At 47.2% G+C, this 16,888-nt stretch overlaps 2 protein-coding genes across 3 annotated transcripts in view; one reads left to right on the plus strand and one right to left on the minus strand.

Moving 5' to 3' along the window:
• The window catches only part of GNPAT (glyceronephosphate O-acyltransferase), a 33,113-nt gene extending 32,833 nt beyond the window's left edge, over positions 1 to 280 (minus strand). Inside the window, exon 1 of one of the 2 annotated variants that reach the window (XM_049645017.1) lies at positions 17 to 280. In XM_049645017.1, the coding sequence (XP_049500974.1) occupies positions 17 to 94 (78 nt within the window). In that variant the 5' untranslated portion in view covers positions 95 to 280. The remainder of the gene's footprint in view (positions 1 to 16) is intronic. The other variant, XM_049645019.1, reaches the window with a different exon arrangement.
• CD2H1orf131 (chromosome D2 C1orf131 homolog) lies at positions 275 to 15,357 on the plus strand. Its single transcript, XM_049645021.1, has 7 exons — positions 275 to 456; positions 1,983 to 2,329; positions 11,739 to 11,795; positions 12,469 to 12,564; positions 12,706 to 12,792; positions 13,351 to 13,403; positions 14,504 to 15,357. Exons 1-7 carry the CDS (start codon positions 369 to 371, stop codon positions 14,640 to 14,642), a joined length of 867 nt encoding a protein of 288 aa, XP_049500978.1. The 5' UTR covers positions 275 to 368; the 3' UTR covers positions 14,643 to 15,357.
• The last annotated feature ends 1,531 nt before the right edge of the window (positions 15,358 to 16,888 follow it).

Raw genomic sequence — 16,888 nt, forward strand, 5'->3', positions numbered from 1 at the left:
TCCCCGGGGCGCCTACCGAGTAGAGGAGCACGACAGCGCCGGGACTGGCGGAGCCGACGGAGAAGCTAGAGTTAGATGAGCTGGAAGAATCCATGATGCGGCTGCCGTCCGGGCGGGGCCTGAAATTCTTTGCTAAGCGGTCGTAGTGATGCTGCTGGGGGCGGTTCTTCCGCGCAGAGCGGCCCGACCTCGCCTAGGGCGGCGGCACCCTCTGCGGCCGCTCTTCAGGACCCCGGGCGCCGCCATCTTAACCAGGACGGAAGCCGCGCCGGGACCCGCGACGCACGCGCGCGCGCTCAGCGCGTCAGAACTCGGAAGTGTGGGCGTCCGGGCGGGCTCTGGGCCGCACCGCGGTGGCAGACCCCGCGATGGCCCAGGATCGGGGATCGGAGGCCCCAGCGCCTCCGGGTTCTCAGACACTTCTGGACGCCCTGCTCCGGAACCTCTACGACTTCGGTGAGTGAGGGGCCTCGGAGCCCACGTGGAGAGTGGACTTGCAGCCGAGGTGTCTGCTGTGCCTTCCGAACTGGGTCGCCTTCGGTGTTCAAGGCCAAAGGTTCTTGCACGTGGAGCACCCCTCCCTTTGCCGACCTGGTTCCCAGGATGGGTTCAGCACACACCTGCGTCCGAGTTCCCCCTTTCTCCCCCCCCCCGCCCCCACTTTCAGCGTCTGTTGTTACTCTTTACGAATACAGCCTCCCATGTCGCCCCTGAGTGTGGGCACCACTTAGATACTCGTCATGAGCACCAAGGCTGTCAGGCTTAAAGGGTTCTCGGAATAGCCCACCCTTTCACATTTCTTGGCCCTCTGGGAAGCCCACTGCCCACCCCACATTCTCCCCCAAACTCGGTGATCCTGGTACCCTGGTACCACCTTGTGACGTTGGTGCCCCATCCTTCAGTGTGTTCCTCCCCTACGGACTTCAGAGACCAGGCACTTTAGTAGGAAGACAGTTCCACACACTGAAGAACTTTCTCCAGGGAAGGCGACATCCCTTGTTCATGCAACAGAGATGATTGTTAGGCGTTAACGCCCTTAAGGAGCAAGCATTTCTTAAATTTGTAAGGTGATGTTTCAAAAGCTATTTTAGTTTGGAGCCATTGCTCAAAATGATCAGTTTATTTAAACAGTAAACACAATAGCTAAAAGTATAGAGAATTTCCCACGCACTCCATATTTTTCATGTATTTACTCATTTAATTTTCACAACCCAGTGAACTTGATCCTGTCCTTAGTCCCATTATTACAAATGGAGAAACCAGCACTAGAGGTTAAAATGCTTCCCAAAGCTCACCTAGCTAGTAATTTGCAGAGCCTGGGTTCCAATCCTCAGACTCTCTCGTATGTACAGTCCCTGTATTTGTATGGACTTGTACTCTGGACGATAGGAAAACTGTGATACTTACCTATACCCCTAGAAAGTGTTAAAAAACCAAATAAAACAAAACACCAGCTGCAGTGGCAGACATTTTCAGCATAAAACGTGAGCCAATTGGGATTACCAGTTCCTGGGATTATTGCCTTGATGTCACTTTTATTACGGAACAAGGTGAGAACTTATTATGCTGCAAGGGTCAAAGGCATGGATACAGTCAGTTACCTAGGAAAAGATGTTGCATTTTGGATTCTTTTCTTTTCTTTTTTAATGTTTATTTATTTTTGAGACAGAGAGAGAGAGAGAGAGAGAGGCAGGGGATCTGAAGCAGGCTCTGGATGTGGGGCCCACACTCACCACGAACTGCGAGATCATGACCTGCACCAAAGGCAGACGCCTAACCAACTGAACCACCCAGGCGCCCCACGCATTTTGGAATTCTATGAATTGTGCAAATACATCCCTATCTGAAGGAAAAGAAATCGTTTTGGTTTTTTTTCTTTGTATTTCTGGGTGTTGATAGCTGTGGCGGTATGTACAAGTGCCTTCATCTCATTCGATAGAACCAAAAATATTTATCTTTCCACTCTGTGTTTGAACAAACAGGGGAGACAGAAGATGAGGCAGAACAGAAAAGGATCAGAAAGAAGGGAGAAAACAAGAGGAGAGATGTAGGGACTCCAGTGACCTTGGCAGCAGACCCAGCTCCTGTACCTGGTTCTCCCGTGAGAGGCCAAAGGAAGAGAGCCTCCAGCTTCTTCAAGGAACTCAGGGAAGAGCTGCAGGGTGTTCCTGCTGTGACCCCCACCAGCTCTCCTTCAGGACCAGACGCCCCTAGTGCTACGGCATCTCCCTCAACACTGAGGAACAGCAGGGAGCGAGTACAAGTGATAGAATTTCACAGCAGAAATAAAAAAAGGAAAGGGAAGCCGGATCAAGATGAGAACACACAGGTAATGAGTTGGTTAGTTTCTTTTTTTTTTTTATTTTTATTTATTTAAAAAAAAAATTTTTTTTTTTTAACGTTTATTTATTTTTGAGACAGAGAGAGACAGAGCATGAATGGGGGAGGGCCAGAGAGAGGGAGACACAGAATCTGAAACAGGCTCCAGGCTCTGAGCTGTCAGCACAGAGCCCGACGCGGGGCTCGAACTCACGGACCGCGAGATCATGACCCGAGCCGAAGTCGGCCGCTTAACTGACTGAGCCACCCAGGCGCCCCTGAGTTGGTTAGTTTCAATGTATGTGTTGGAAACCCTGATATTGCAGTTGTAGAGAAGTATCTTTTTGTTTCTTTGTTAAAATTTTTTATTTATTTAAGTAATCTCTACCCTCCCCTCCCCTCCATGGAGCTCGAACTCCTGACCTCGAGATCAAGAGTCACAGGCTTTTCTGACTGAGCCAGCCAGGCGCACCTAGATGAGTACTTTTACAGACCGTGTCAGAAGTCCCCAGAACAACCCTCAGGCTTGCGGATTGGCTAAAAGCATTCACAGGACTCAGGACTTGGCTATAGTCATCGTCACGGTCACAAATTATTACAGCAAAAGGATACAGAGGAAAACTAGCGAAGGGAAAAGGTGCATGTGGCCAAGTCTGAAGGAAACCAGGTGCAGGTGTCCAGAGGTCCCTACCCAGTGGAGTTGCGTGGGATGCGTTTAATTTCCACCCGCAGTGATTCGTGACAGCAGGTCGGAAGTGTTGCCGACCAGGGAAGTTCACTCCAGCCTGGGTGTCCAGGGTTTTTAATGGGGGTCGGTTGTGTAGACATCCAGACTGACCTTAGTTATTGAAGCTCTTAGACCCCTAGGAAAAAGGACGTGTTCACCATAAATCCCACGGCTAGTGTAAACTATCCGGGCAGCCTTGATGTGCCTTGACTCAGGGGCTCGGGGATGTAAAAACACTCTTATCAGACAATATTCCAACGCAAGCCTGCCGAGTTGACTCTTTCATGCGCCTGGGGCTTCTGCTTAACGGTGCTTTGAGAAAACGGAGTCATTCAGCCACTATTTCTGGCTGCTGTTGTAGGCACTGGGTTCCAGCATTGAACAAAATAGACGAAACTGCTCCCTCTCAAGGAACTCCCCTTCTCACGGAAAGCAGTTTGATTTCACTGAGCGGTAATCTCAGACTGAGTTTGGAAGTCTCACTCAAAATTCAGTCCAGGAGAGAGGTATGGTTGCTTATCCAGCTTTGCCCACAAGGATATCATTATGGTTTGGTCAAATTCATTGCAAAACTCCAGGGACTCTATTTCTGTTGGCATTCTTCATGTCCTATAAACTTCTGTCTGTCGTAAACGGAAAAGGGGATTGTATTAGTTTCTAGGGCTGCTGTGCAGAAATTCATTCTCTCACAGTTCTGGAGACCAGAAGGCCAGAATCAAGGTGTTGGCTGGCTAGGCACCTTCCGCTCTGAAAGAGAATCCTTCCTTGCTTCTTTCAGCTTCTGGTGGCTCTAAGTGTTCGTTGGCCTGTGGCTGCGTCACCCTAACCTCTGCCTGTGTCTAAACATGGCCTTCTTCTCTATATGTCTGAGTCTTAAATCTCCCTCTGCCTGTCTCTTCAAAGGACAGCTGCCATTGGGTTTAGGGCCCACCCGAAATCTAGAATGGGTCTTGTCATGAGATCCTTAATTACACTACAAAGACCCTTTTCCCCCAATAAGATCCATTCATTGATTCTGGGGGTTTAGAACATGTCTCTTTGGAGACCACAACTCAACCCACTGCAAAGACAGTCAGGCTTGCATGGTTCTCAGTGAATATGTGTGTGCATGTGCTGGTCGGTGTCCAGTGCTTACCACATCTTTTTTACGATTTAAAAACCATCTGTATAATCTTTCCTAGAATTCAGGTAGCACTTCATGTCAAGTGAAGTGATCCTCATCAGGATCTCTTCCTCAAAGATTAATAGTGTTTCTTGTAATAATCTACCTTTATTTTAGGATTCCCGGTCAGTTCCCAACTCATACTCCAAATGCTGGGGCACTGGGCACTGTTAGAGGTGGACTAGGAAACGGATTCCCTTGGTCCTTCAGCCAGCAGGAACTCCCAAGCTGATCAGCCAGGGAAACTCACAAGAGATCAATATTATCATAGTGTCCCCTAGTGTGCCATACAAATGTTAGTATTTTCTGTGTGTGCCGTGCAGTGAGAAAGGTTGGGAAACAGTGCTTTGCATTATATATAATTCTGCATTTGGGGAGTTTAGCAAAGCATCTGAGTACCCTCCCCCCTCATTTCCTCAGGTCCTCGGTCTTTTGTTTCCTCCTACACCTGCTTGTGTTCTCTCTAGAATGGAAAGTTTTCTAGTAGAAAGGACAAAAAGGTTAGCATTGAATGAATGCATTTCTCTGTCTCTTAATAATAGATCATCTGCAGCAGGCTGTTAGATTCTTTTTCTTCCAATTCTGATTGATCCCTTTTTCATTGTAGTTGGCTTTTCTCAGGAACCTCAGCTCATTGGACATTTTGGACTTCCTGACCCTAATGAAACTTCTCAGTTGCCCTTGGCCGTTCTGCCCTTTCCTCCTTTTTAAAATTGATCCTTAGAATTTTTTTTATGTTTAATTTTGAGAGAGAGAGAGAACGTGTGAGCGTGCAAGTGGGGGAGGGGCAGAGAGAGAGAGGGAGACACAAAATCTGAACAAGCTCCTGGCTCTGAGCGATGCGGGGCTCAAACTCAAGAACCGCGAGATCATGACCTGAGCTGAAGTCGGACGCTTGACCAACTGAGCCACCCAAGAGCCCCTAAAATTGATTCTTTTGAAAATGTGAATGTGTCTGGCTAAGAAGACGGGATATGAACACAAGAAAAACACATATGCCTGTAAAAAGACTTCAGCCTGTTGGCATTGCAACATGTAAATAAATACAAACGAATACAACACTGCTTATTAATGGCATATCCTGGATCTAGGGAATGCCAGGTAAGGAATAGTCAGTCAGCTGGGAGTAATTGGGATATGTGATGCGATGCTAAGAGTTTGTACAACATAGTAAAAGATAGTTGTGGCCCCTGCTCTCTGAAAGCTTACAGGTCATTGTAGGACAGTTCAAACAGACAAGGAATCAGCAAAGAAGTATAATAATGATAGCCTGCCTGGAGTCAGCTGGTCGTCTTTGGAGAATATTTGAGAGGTACTAACCAGTTAGATAACCCTGCTGGCCCTGCCTGAACCCAGGAAGTGACCGTCTTTCCCTAGAACTTAGGCTTGTGCCATTAATACTGTGATTAAACTGCATTGTGTATTGAAACAGTTTTTCATGGTGTGGTATGGTGATTTATAATAAGAAAAAATATATATACATACACTTGGTGTGTGTGTGTGTATGTATAAATCTATATCTGTATCTGTATCTATATATATCTATTTATGTTTTCTTTGTCCCCTGTTTCAGGCACAAAACCCTTATAACCCTTGGACTTTCCTAGTTGATAAGAGCAGTAAAGGTATCTTTTGTAATGAGTGAGTTGGAAAGGCTGTAAAGATGGGACAGACTGCCAGGTGAACCCACCCCGTGACAAGAGGTTTGGAACTTTCAATCCTGTCTCTCTGACCTCTGAGGAGAGGTAAAGGGCTGGAGGTTGAAGTTATTGCCAATGGCCAGCGATTTAGTCCATCATACTTAGGTAGTGAAGCCTCTATAAACGCAAAAGGGTTTGGAAAGCTTGTGGGTTGGTGAACACTTGTAGGTGCTTAGCAAGTGACACGCTCAGAGAGGACATGGGAGTGCCTTGTCCTGTCCCACCTGCTGTACCCTGTGCGTCTCCCCCATCTGGCTGTTCCTGACTTGTATCCTTCTGTAATAAATCAGCAATCTAGTCAGTTAGACAGGTTTCCTGAGTTCTGTGAGCTGCTCTAGCAAATTCATCCAACCCAAGGAAGGAGTCGTGGGGACTTGTAACCTGTGGGTAGCCAGTCCTAAGTACAGGTAACAACCTGGGCTTGCAGCATATGAAGCGAGGGACAGTCTTGTAGGACTGAGCCCTTAGTCTGTGCAGTGTGGTGCTGTCTCCAGATAGAGTTGGATTATAGCTGGTGTGGGAGGGTTGCTTGTTGGCTGTGGGGGGAAACCCTCCCCGCTGACATCACCCCTTTTAATGGGTTCATCTGGGAACTTGGCCACCATTTATGTAACATTTTACCCATCCCAGGTGTCTAACCTACAGATGAACTTCCTAATCATATCCTTTTTACAATGGAGTGACTATAGAAGTAGTCTATCAGGAAATAGTAGGTAAAAGATCACCTGTGTACTTACTTATTCCACAAATAATTTGGGTGCCAGCTGTTTGTCAGACCCAGAAGATCCAATGGTGAATGAGAGAGAGTCCTCTGCCCTCATGGAGTATACTCTCTACTGGTGGGGTCAACCAAACTCCAGGTAAATTAATAATATAATTAAAAAGTTATAAACCTTCTGAAGGAAAAGAAATAGGGTCTTGGGAGTAGCAGGCAGAACCTCCTTTCGGTAGAGTCGGTGGAAGTCTCAGGAGAAGGTGACAAAGCTCTGCTGAGGTTTGTCAGAGAAAGGAGCCGGGAGACTAACGCGGGTGGGGAGTACACAGCATTGCCAGCGTCCGGGTGCGTAAGAAGGCCTAATGTGTTCTGGAAGCTGGAAGCCTAGTGGAGGAGGACGGAGAGGAGAACGGTATGAGCTGCGGTGGAGGAACAGGCCAAGGCCAGGCCCTGCCGGGTCTCGTAAGCAATGGTAAGACCTTTGGAGTTCAGTTTAAAGTATGTGGAAAGCCAGCAGAGAGTTTTAAGGGCATGAGGTGATCTGACTTAACCTTTTAAACATCACTCAGGCCTCTGTGTGGTAACTAGATTACAGGGAAGCGGTAGCAGAGGCCTGCAGGAGCTGAATCAGGAGTTTACCGCAGTGGTGCTGGGTCAGGATGGGTGGCCTGACGGAATATGAGGAATGAGCACCGTGAACGGGTGCAAGGCTGCCTACAAGGAAGGGTCTTGAGAAATGAAAGCATCGGGTGTGGCTGGAAATGATGCAGGTGTTGTTTGGCTCACAGGGATGTCTCACCAGTGTTTTTTCCACCCTTAACGTCGGCCCCTGCCCTGAACCTTAGCCTCCTTTGTGGCCTCCGTAGAAAAGAAGGGGTAAGAAAGACAATAGAAATAATAGGACGGTGGACTCTAGATCAGAAGGGGCTCTTGGCTCCTGGGGCCTGGACCCAGGTGCATGTGGACTGTTCCTGAGCAGGTAGCCAATCACTCCTAATAACCAAGATGCGCTGGTGCGTACTGCGTTCCACGAGTGATGATTTCTGTTCCCTAATTCGTTATCTCGTGGAATCCTCACAATTCATGCGCCCTGTCTTCATGTTACAGAGGAAATTGATGCCTAGAGAGGTGAGGGTGCATGCCTGCGTTTAAACAGTCAGCCGCCCCATACCTGCAATCCCAGAACCCCGGAGCTTTGGAAGTCACAGTTAATGTTTTGTTTCGAAGTTTGATGCAGATAGATTTATTTGGCAGCAAAACCTGAACTGAACTCAGATGAGGCTTAGGAATTATTTCTGTTTGTTGCATTTGGCATGAGTATTCATAGATACTGCTGCAGAAATGTGAACGTGCTTAATGGTTTATGGGTTGCTGTCTCGGCCCACACTGGAAATGACGTATGATATTCAGTATAGTCACGGTATTACCTTTCTAAAATGTGAAAACTCCTTAATTTTGTAAGGATTCCACACAAAGGATTGTGGATGTGAAGTAAATACCAGAGCTCAGGTTCGGATCCCGGGGTTTCTGGCTGTGTGAGAGCTGTGTGCCTCACCACTACGCCAGAAAGAGAGAATACAGGTCAGGTTAGGCTCTTTGTCCTTTGAGTAACACAAGTGCACCGCTTCCCTGCATCTTCACTAGATAGAGAGACCTGTCCCCAAGTTATTTCCCCAGGTTCTTACTTTGTTCCACACCCCGGTTCTTTGCGAGGTCCAGTGTCAGATAGGTGTAAGAGTAATGTAGTTGAAGAAACTTCTCCTTAAGAAGATCAGAGTACCTTTCCTGATGCTCTTGGAACTGCTTGCATTTAAATTACATATATGTTATTATATTTTTATAAATACAGTTATGTAGATACATACTTTGTATTTATATTTTTTATTTATATTTTTAAGGAGGCTCCGTGCCCAGCACGGAGCCCAGTGCAGGGCTTGAACTCAGGACCATGAGATCAAGACCTGAGCCGAGACGGAGAGTTGGACGCTTAACTGACTAAGCCCTCCAGGTGCCCCAGAACTGCTTGCTTTTTAAAACGAGACTGTTTATTTCCCCAGCTACTCTCTAATTGGACAAAGGTTGGACAGTGTAGCTGATAGAATAAAAGAATCTAACCAGTGCAGGAGAAAGTACTCGTGGTCAGCAAGTCAACCCATGGATGAGTTCACTGAGCCTAGGGGGCTGCGGGCCTTTATCCATCGTCCCCGTGCGTTTCTCCCAAACGGTTGCTTCTTTCCACAGCTTTCTTTCTTCATAGCCTAACACGCAAGTTCTCAAAATCTGCAGACATTTCTCTTTCCCGTGTGTGGGACAGTAAGGCTTTGCCGGTCAAGTTAGATTAGGCTGTGGTTTAATAACATAGTCTGTCCATCTTAGTGGTTCGAAGGCAAAAATTAATTATTTTTATATCTCCTAAGGACAGACTGCTCTGCCCTACACCGTCCTCAGCTAGGGGCCGGGGATAATAGGGGCTCCACCATCTGGAAGGTTCTTAGTTGCTTTGGGGAAGAAGGGGAGTCAACAGACGACTGGTAGAGAGAGGCTCCATGTGCAAGGGGCACACTTCCTTTCTGCTCACACTTCTTTGGCCACAGAAGGTCACGTGGCCCCGTCTAGCTTCAGGTAGGCAGCAAAGCCTAGAAGCAGGAGAGGACCCGGTATTGTCTGCAGGTGCTGTGCCTCCTACTGCAGTGGGTCCAAGGGGCAAGAAAACAGGGAAGACCACCGATCGTTTCTCTACCAGGCGATACGTTATGAATAATGTACTGAAGTGGCTTTAAAGCTGTGAATAAAAGTTAGGTAATGGTGGGGGGGGGGGGGGTCATGCCTATGGATTCAGCATCACAAAATAATTAGCTAAGAATTATTTTCCAAATGTTTATTTTTATTGTAAACAAGGATCTAGAGGGGCGCCTGGATGACTCAGTCAATTAAGTGTCCGACTTCTGCTCGGGTCATGATCTCACGGTTCGTGGGTTCAAGCCCCGTATCAGGCTCTGTGCCGTCGACGCGGAGCCCGCTTTGGATTCTCGGTCTCTCTCTCTGTGCCCGTCCCCAGCTTGTGCTCTTTCTCTCTCAAAAATAAATATTAAAAAAAAATTTTTTTAATAAAAATGAAAAGATAAATAAACAAGGATCTAGAATCCAGACCTTTTCTCAAATACATCGACGGCTACAAAGCTGAGGAGTTTCTAGTGACATGTTGATACAGGGCTTGGGAACAGCAAGATGATCTGTGTGAGGCCAGGCCTGCCACTCAGGTCTCCACAGCCCCTCGGCCCAGGTGTCCCCACGGCCAAGATGAACAGACGCCTGCATGCAAGGACTGGGTAATCTGTGGGCTGGCGTTGGGGGAAGCAGGGACATCAGAAGCCATGCCCCTGTCCTTTGGGGACCAATTTCTCCCCCAGACCCAGGGGTTTCAGCCCTGCGGTGACTGTAGCACAGGTGGCTAGGAATTTTATTACAGTGCTTCCTTCCTCTTGCTGATCTTCTAGTAACAGTCAGTCAGGGGCGTCTGTGACCTCTCCAGTATTGCTGGAAATCTGATATTCCTGACAGAAATTTTCAACTTGAAAGAGTTCAGCCATTACTTGATTGGATGGTTGGGACAGAAGAAGAAAGAGAAAAGAACTACTTCAATACTTAGAAATGGAGGTCAGTACATGGCCTCGTGGAGACAGAGGCTGTCCCCTGTGGAAACAGTCACTGACTGACCCACACAGCCCAAACAGCAGGGGTGGGGGGGACAGGCTGAGCTGAAATACAGCTCCCCTTTGCAGAAGGAGAGTCCAGGAGACCTGTAGATTGCAGTGTTTCTGGCACTTCCCAGCATGGTGTGGGGTAGGGCACTGAGCCAACCCAGCACTGACCCTCCCCCCCACCCCCACCTGCTGAGCAGGAGCAGCAGGAGGCCCCATCCTGGGAGCAGAGCAGCCGGCCATCCATCCCTCTTCACCACTGTCCTGTGAGGGAGAAGGGTGCCTTTTCTTTTTTAGAGCCTGCTTCCCGTTGGTCCAGATCTGGTGGCTGGAGTTGAGTAGCGACTGCTCTTGTTAACCAGATGTGACAGTGTATTTCCTTCAAATCTCAAGCTTCTGGTCAATTCTGTGGGTCAGTAACCGTAGCTAGTAGATACATCGATGTAAAGAGTCACATGCTTTGCAGGCTTTTGCAGTATCATCATTTTCTGTTGGGAAGTATAAGTCATTCTAGAAATCTGATGTTCCTGAAAGAAATACTCAAGTCAAGAGAGTTTTGTTAGCCATCATTCTAATGGCTGGTTGGGAAGAAAAAAGAAGAGAAAGAATTATTCAAATATAATATTGCCCTCCAGAATCCCTCAAACACCCACCCTTTTTTAAACCCCGCACCAAACAGAATCTTGTACATGTGGTTTATGAGAGACAGACATTAGTCTCTCTCATCATTTTTTTAAATTTTTGTATTAAAAAAAATTTCTCATCCTGGGGTGCCTGGTTGGCTCAGTTGGTTAAGCATCCGACTTCGGCTCAGGTCATGGCCTCATGGTTTGTGAGTTCGAGCCCTACGTCGGGCTCTGTGTTGACAGCTCAGAGCCTTGAGCCTGCTTTGGATTCTGTGTCTCCCTCTCTCTCTGCTTCTCCCTCTCTCGTGCTCTGCCTCCTCACTCTCAAGAATAAATGTTAAAAAAAATTTAAAAGAAATTTCTCATCCTTTCTTAAGCTTTGAGACCTCAAAAGGTTTTTTTTCTTCCATTAACTGGTAATTAGGCTTTTGTGCAACATGCTTGTGTTATTGTTCGGTATGTAGACATCTGGGCCAGTTTCTGGGCTTTTTAAAACATGGCTACCCTGGGGGTGCCTGGGTGGCTCAGTAGGTTCAGCGTCTGGCTGTTGATCTCTGCTCACATCATGATCTACTGGTTCGAGGGTTCAGGCCCTGCATCGGAGCCTGCTTGGGATTCTCTCTCTCTCCCTCTCTCTCTGCCTCTCCCCCGCTCATGCACACGCATATGTGCACTCTCTCTCAAAATAAATAAGCTGAAAAACAAAAAAACATGACTACTCTGTTGGTGACAAATATTCTAATGATACAGTAACAGATGATCTTAATAAGAATTCTCTTTCTTTTCAGACCAAAACTAATATCCTTGGGAACGATGTGGATAGACAAGAATTTAACTTAGAGAAGGTATGTGTTTTGAAATTGTTAATCTGTTCAGCTTTATAACACACACACACACACACACACACACACACAAAAGAATATGCTTACATGTCCAGTGGTTGAGTAAATGGCTAAGCAAATCATACTACCTTCTCTTGGTGATTATCAGGCTGTCAGTTAAAACCCAAGGGCTTGTGACCACAATGCCAATAATGCAGTGGTAAGTATGAAAAGCCAGGCGTGTGTATTTTGTAGTCAAAACTCGGTTTTTAAAAATGCATGAAAAAGAAGAGAGGAGGAAGGGATTGAGCTGCTAAGCGTGGGCACTGGTGACTTTTTCCTCTTCCTCTGCGGTGTCTTTAAACAAATGAGCAAACCCAGATCTGCATTTGAAACCTCCATGAGGAATGGTTTCTCCTCGTGAGTGTGTTTGGAGGGGTACCTTCAAGTGGAAACTCAGAGAGCATCTCTGCGTTTAATCCGAATTCTGTTGCCAATTGGTGTGGAGAGAAGTCTTTGCTTCACCTGTCCAAAATTAAACGTGGGAGAACGGAGACCTCCACCAGGCTGTGCAAACCACCCTCCGCAGAGTTCTTGCGACAGCACGTTGTGTCTGACGTGTGTTACTCCCCGGGATGCGTCTCCTGTCTGGAGGCTTTGGAACGCACCTGGGTCTGATTCTGCTTTGTGCCCACAGGCTCGCTTGGAAGTGCACCGGTTCGGGATCACGGGTTACGGAAAAGGAAAGGAAAGAGTCCTGGAACGGGAACGTGCCATAATGCTGGGTGCTCAGGTGGGGGGCTGCTTCCGTCTTCCAGTATCAGACAGGATACAAAAGCCGGGGAAGAGCCCGGGGCAAGTCAGGGCATGGGTCACTGGGAGGTCTTTGCAAAATAAAAAAATATCTTTTTTTTTTTTTTTCCTTTCATTTCAGCCTCCCAAAAATAGTTATGTGAATTACAAGGTCTTGCAGGAGCAAATCAAAGAAAAAAAGGCAGCAAAAGAAGAAGAAAAGAGAATGGTAGGAGTAATAGCCTTTTCGTTCCTAAGCTAGAACAGAAAGGTGGCTGCATTTGGCCACAGTGGAATGCTGGACCGGCTGCTTGGAAAGCAGTGTAAACAACAGTAACATCTGGAGTTAGAGGATCATTTTCTCCACTTGTTCAGGTCCGCCTTACTCCGTAATACCAGCCAGGTAACCTGGCATATTTACATGAGAGGTTTGCTCTGAAATAGCAAACTCCCACTCGGATAACATAAGCTGCCTTGCTCTTTCTCCTGTATTGCATTTTACATTGTGTAGAACACGAGGACCCATGAAAAACCTCAGAGGAACAGAGGTTACACTCGCTCCCTTTCATCTAAAACGGAAGATTCGATGTTTCTACTGTCAGTCTTTTCTGGAATGACCTTTCACACTCTGAAAGAGTTTTAGGAAGAAACTAAGTTTGTGTTCATACACCTACTTGAAACAAAATATTAAATGATAGCTTACTGGCTTTTGACCACAAACCTCATCTTTTTTTGAATCTCCATTATCCGTTATTGACACATATATTATCTTAAATTCTGAAATCAGGCCCAGGACACAGATATTTTCAAGAAAAAGAAGAGGAAAGGGCAGGAAGACAGGTGAGTGACACATCATCAGCTACTGGGGTGGAATGATCTGGATAAGCACACTGGATCAGTTGTGAAAATAGCACCTGGAGTTTACGCGGTGTTTCTAGCCCGTTAGAGTGCTTCACGGTTCCTCGTGGATTCTCAGTAAGTCCCGTGAGGGGAAGACCGGGTGTAGGACATTGCCCAAGATCGAATAGCTACCTCAGAACCAAACTGGGAATTTCCCCGGTCTCCCATTTCCAAAGACCAGACACCTCAAGTGACTGGTGGAGAAGCTGAGATTGACGTTTCCAACAAAAGACTTGTGTCCCCCCCCAAGAGCCTGCTGATAAGACAGCACGGCCTGGGTCTGTACTGCCAGTTCCTTGACCTACCACGTACGTAGGGCGCCACGGTCTGAGTAACGGGACATCGATTTTGTTGCTCTACTTTCGTTTCTTAGCTTTTGTTCAAAAATGCCTTTTCTCCCTCCTTGAATTACTGGTTCAAAATCGACTTCTTTTGTCTTGGCCTTTTCCTTGGACTCCTAGTGAGCTTGCACATGCCGTCAAGCGGTCATTGGTTCTGACCATACATGTCTGTCCGTTGAGGGTCCCCTGCGTGCCAGGCATATGGGTGTCTTGGGTGTCGGGAATATAGGCATCGTCACACTGGCAGTTTCTCTGTCTTTGAGGAGCTTACACCGTAGTGAGGGAGACACACCAAAACATACGAACAGGCTAGCGAGGGGATGTCAGGCCCCGGCAGGTTCTGTGAAGAGGTGGCACTAAAGCATCGGAGGAGAAAATCACCGAGGATGGGCCGGGGTGTCATTCTAGGGGGGTGACATCTGAGTTGAGAACTGAGTGAAGAGGAGGGGGCAGCCTGGAAAGATCTGTAGAGAACATTCCACATAGAAGAAACCAGTGCAAAGACCCTGAGGCAGGAAGGAGGCGGCATGTTTCTGGGGCCACGTGAAGGCCCGCAGTTGTTGGGGCGGGGCAGTGGGGGGGACGCACAGGGGGACACCCGGAGTTTGTAGGGGCGGGGCCCCGGCCACCTGGCTGGCGGTGCGATAGCCCTTCCTCGTAAGCTTAACTTTAGTACCCTTCTCTAATTTTTAACTGCAGGAGAGCCAAAAAGAAGAAATCAGCTCCCAGTATTTTGTCAAGTGGACGGATTGGACAGGTTGGAAAATTCAAAAATGGGACACTGATTCTGAGCCAGGTTGACATCAAGAAAATAAATTCCTCCCGAGTGGCTAAGTGAAGTACTTCGTGACATAGAGGAACTCTGTACTGGAACTGGACCCCTATGAGACTTCTAGATTATTCTTAATTTATTTCATATTTTAGAGACTGCTTTTCTATTTTAGGGGAAAACGTCAAGTAGAAATAATAAAATTTGTACCGGTGAGGTGTGTGTGTTTTATGGTGATAAGCGTGCGGTGGGAAGGGCCAATCGCACTGAGTATAATTATAGCCAGCCTGTTGAAAAGGACATTTAATCCTGGCCAGCGAGATTTATGCTAGATTGGCTCTGACTGGTGTTTTGTACCTCTGCATGTAATGATTTTTTATAAACTTCATGATTTACTGATTTGTAAATGCTGGTAATTAGCTTTAAGTTGCCTTTTTTAATTTTCTAAAAATGGTGTCCTGTTACTTTGTCATGAAAGAACCACGTGTGATAATTTGTCAGTTGTTTTTGTGGGAAAAGCAGTTTTGATTTCTAGCCTACCCCGTGCGTGAAATCTCTGTAAGAAGTTATGTAAATAGAACACAGCTTTTGTGGTATATGTGACTGTGACAGGTAACACAGCAGAGGATTTTAACCACACCTACATGTAAGCTAATGTCCTCTCCAGAATAATCACCGTGGATGGCTAAACATATTTTTTAAATTATATTGCACTTACTGAAAGCGTCTGGAACTTCTCAAAGCTTGTGACCCATTAAAAACAAAAAGTCTTCAATGACAGTAATCACTTTTGGCATTGTTTCTCTTTATGACAAAAAATCTTATCACACGGTAACGTTTTGGTCAAAACAAAGGGGTAAAAATGGCTGACGTTTTTATGTGGCTCCAAGGTGGACTCCAAAGCCATTGCCAAGTGAGGAGCTCCACAAAAGCCCTGAGTTGAAGCAAGAGTAGAATCAGCATTCTGTTTTCCAAGTTTATTTTGAAAGGCAGTACTTGGCAGAATACCTACTTTGGCAGTTTTTAAGAGTGAGGTTTTTAAAAAAAAATTTTTTTTAATGTTTGTTTTTGGGAGAGCTGTCAGCACAAAGCCTGATGTGGGGCTCGAATTCGTGAACCGTGAACCTGAGCCAAAGTCAGACGCCCAACCAGCTGGGCCACCCAGGCCCCCAGAGAGTGATTTTTTTTTAAAGGTGTAGAGGATCCCAAGCCTGACAAAGCACCAGGAAATATCTGAAGACCTAGAGGTGACCTATCAGAGCAGCGACCGGGACAATTTGCTTCCCCTTCTCTACAGGCAGCCCAGGGTCCGAGGCCGCCCCACCCCACCCCCGCCTCCACCGGCCTCGCAGCTCAGACAGCTGAACGCATAGCCAGACTCTGGACCAGAACTGCAGACTAGTCCACTCGGGAGAAGCATGCAAGTTCTGAGTTTAAATTACTCACCTCGCTTTGCTTTCACCTTTTAATTTACTTAATAAATACTTAAAGAGTGGTCTTGTTACCACTGGGCGCTCCAGGAATCCTCAGATATTTAGGGACTAAGAAAAACCTGTACTTTAAGGGCTAGAGAGCAGGCTTAAGATCACACTTTTTATTTCCCCATCGATGGAAGTTTCCTCTAGCAAGATAGCAGCAGAGAGAAGCCATCATGAAAACCAGTCATCCAAAGAAAGACGGTTATGACTAAGATTCTGCCAATAGCCACAGAGGGAACAGACGGCTTCCGTGCGGTGGGTACGTGTTTCCTTACTGTCGTCACACCGCCATTTCCCCTTTGCAGGAGTGTCTTTCAGTCCCCGACACGTCTGGTGGCTCAGCCATTGTTCCACACGACGCCCTGCCTACCGTTATTCCCAGTGACCCACTTAGGGACCTGGAGGTTCCTGTCCCTACAACTCTCGGCCCCGGACACCTGGAGACCCTGCTTCCCAAAGGAAGAAACAACACAGCACATGTCCCGCTGAACCAAAGTTGTCCAGGCAAGAAGAGCCACCACCTCGCAGGGGTGACCTACCCTTGACCATCGAGAGGAGACGAGGCCGCCGTCACCCGGTGGGGCAGGGAAAATTCTGCACCCAGGTGGGACTCAGGCATCTCTTCATAGTCCTTTGGCGTGATTTTGATGGTAAGTAGACAAATGCAGCAACCCTGGGTGCGAAGGGCCTGGTGACCTGTGGCTCAGACCCCCAGGGATGAGGGTCCCAACCACGATTAGCAGAGGCACTAGGTGAGAGTGAGGGGAGTCTAGAATGAATAGGAGAGGAGGCTGACCACGAGTGTCCCTTGCAGCTCCAAGACCAGCTCCAGCGTCC

Source organism: Panthera uncia, chromosome D2 (genome assembly GCF_023721935.1).
Source record: "Panthera uncia isolate 11264 chromosome D2, Puncia_PCG_1.0, whole genome shotgun sequence".
NCBI lineage: Eukaryota > Metazoa > Chordata > Mammalia > Carnivora > Felidae > Panthera > Panthera uncia.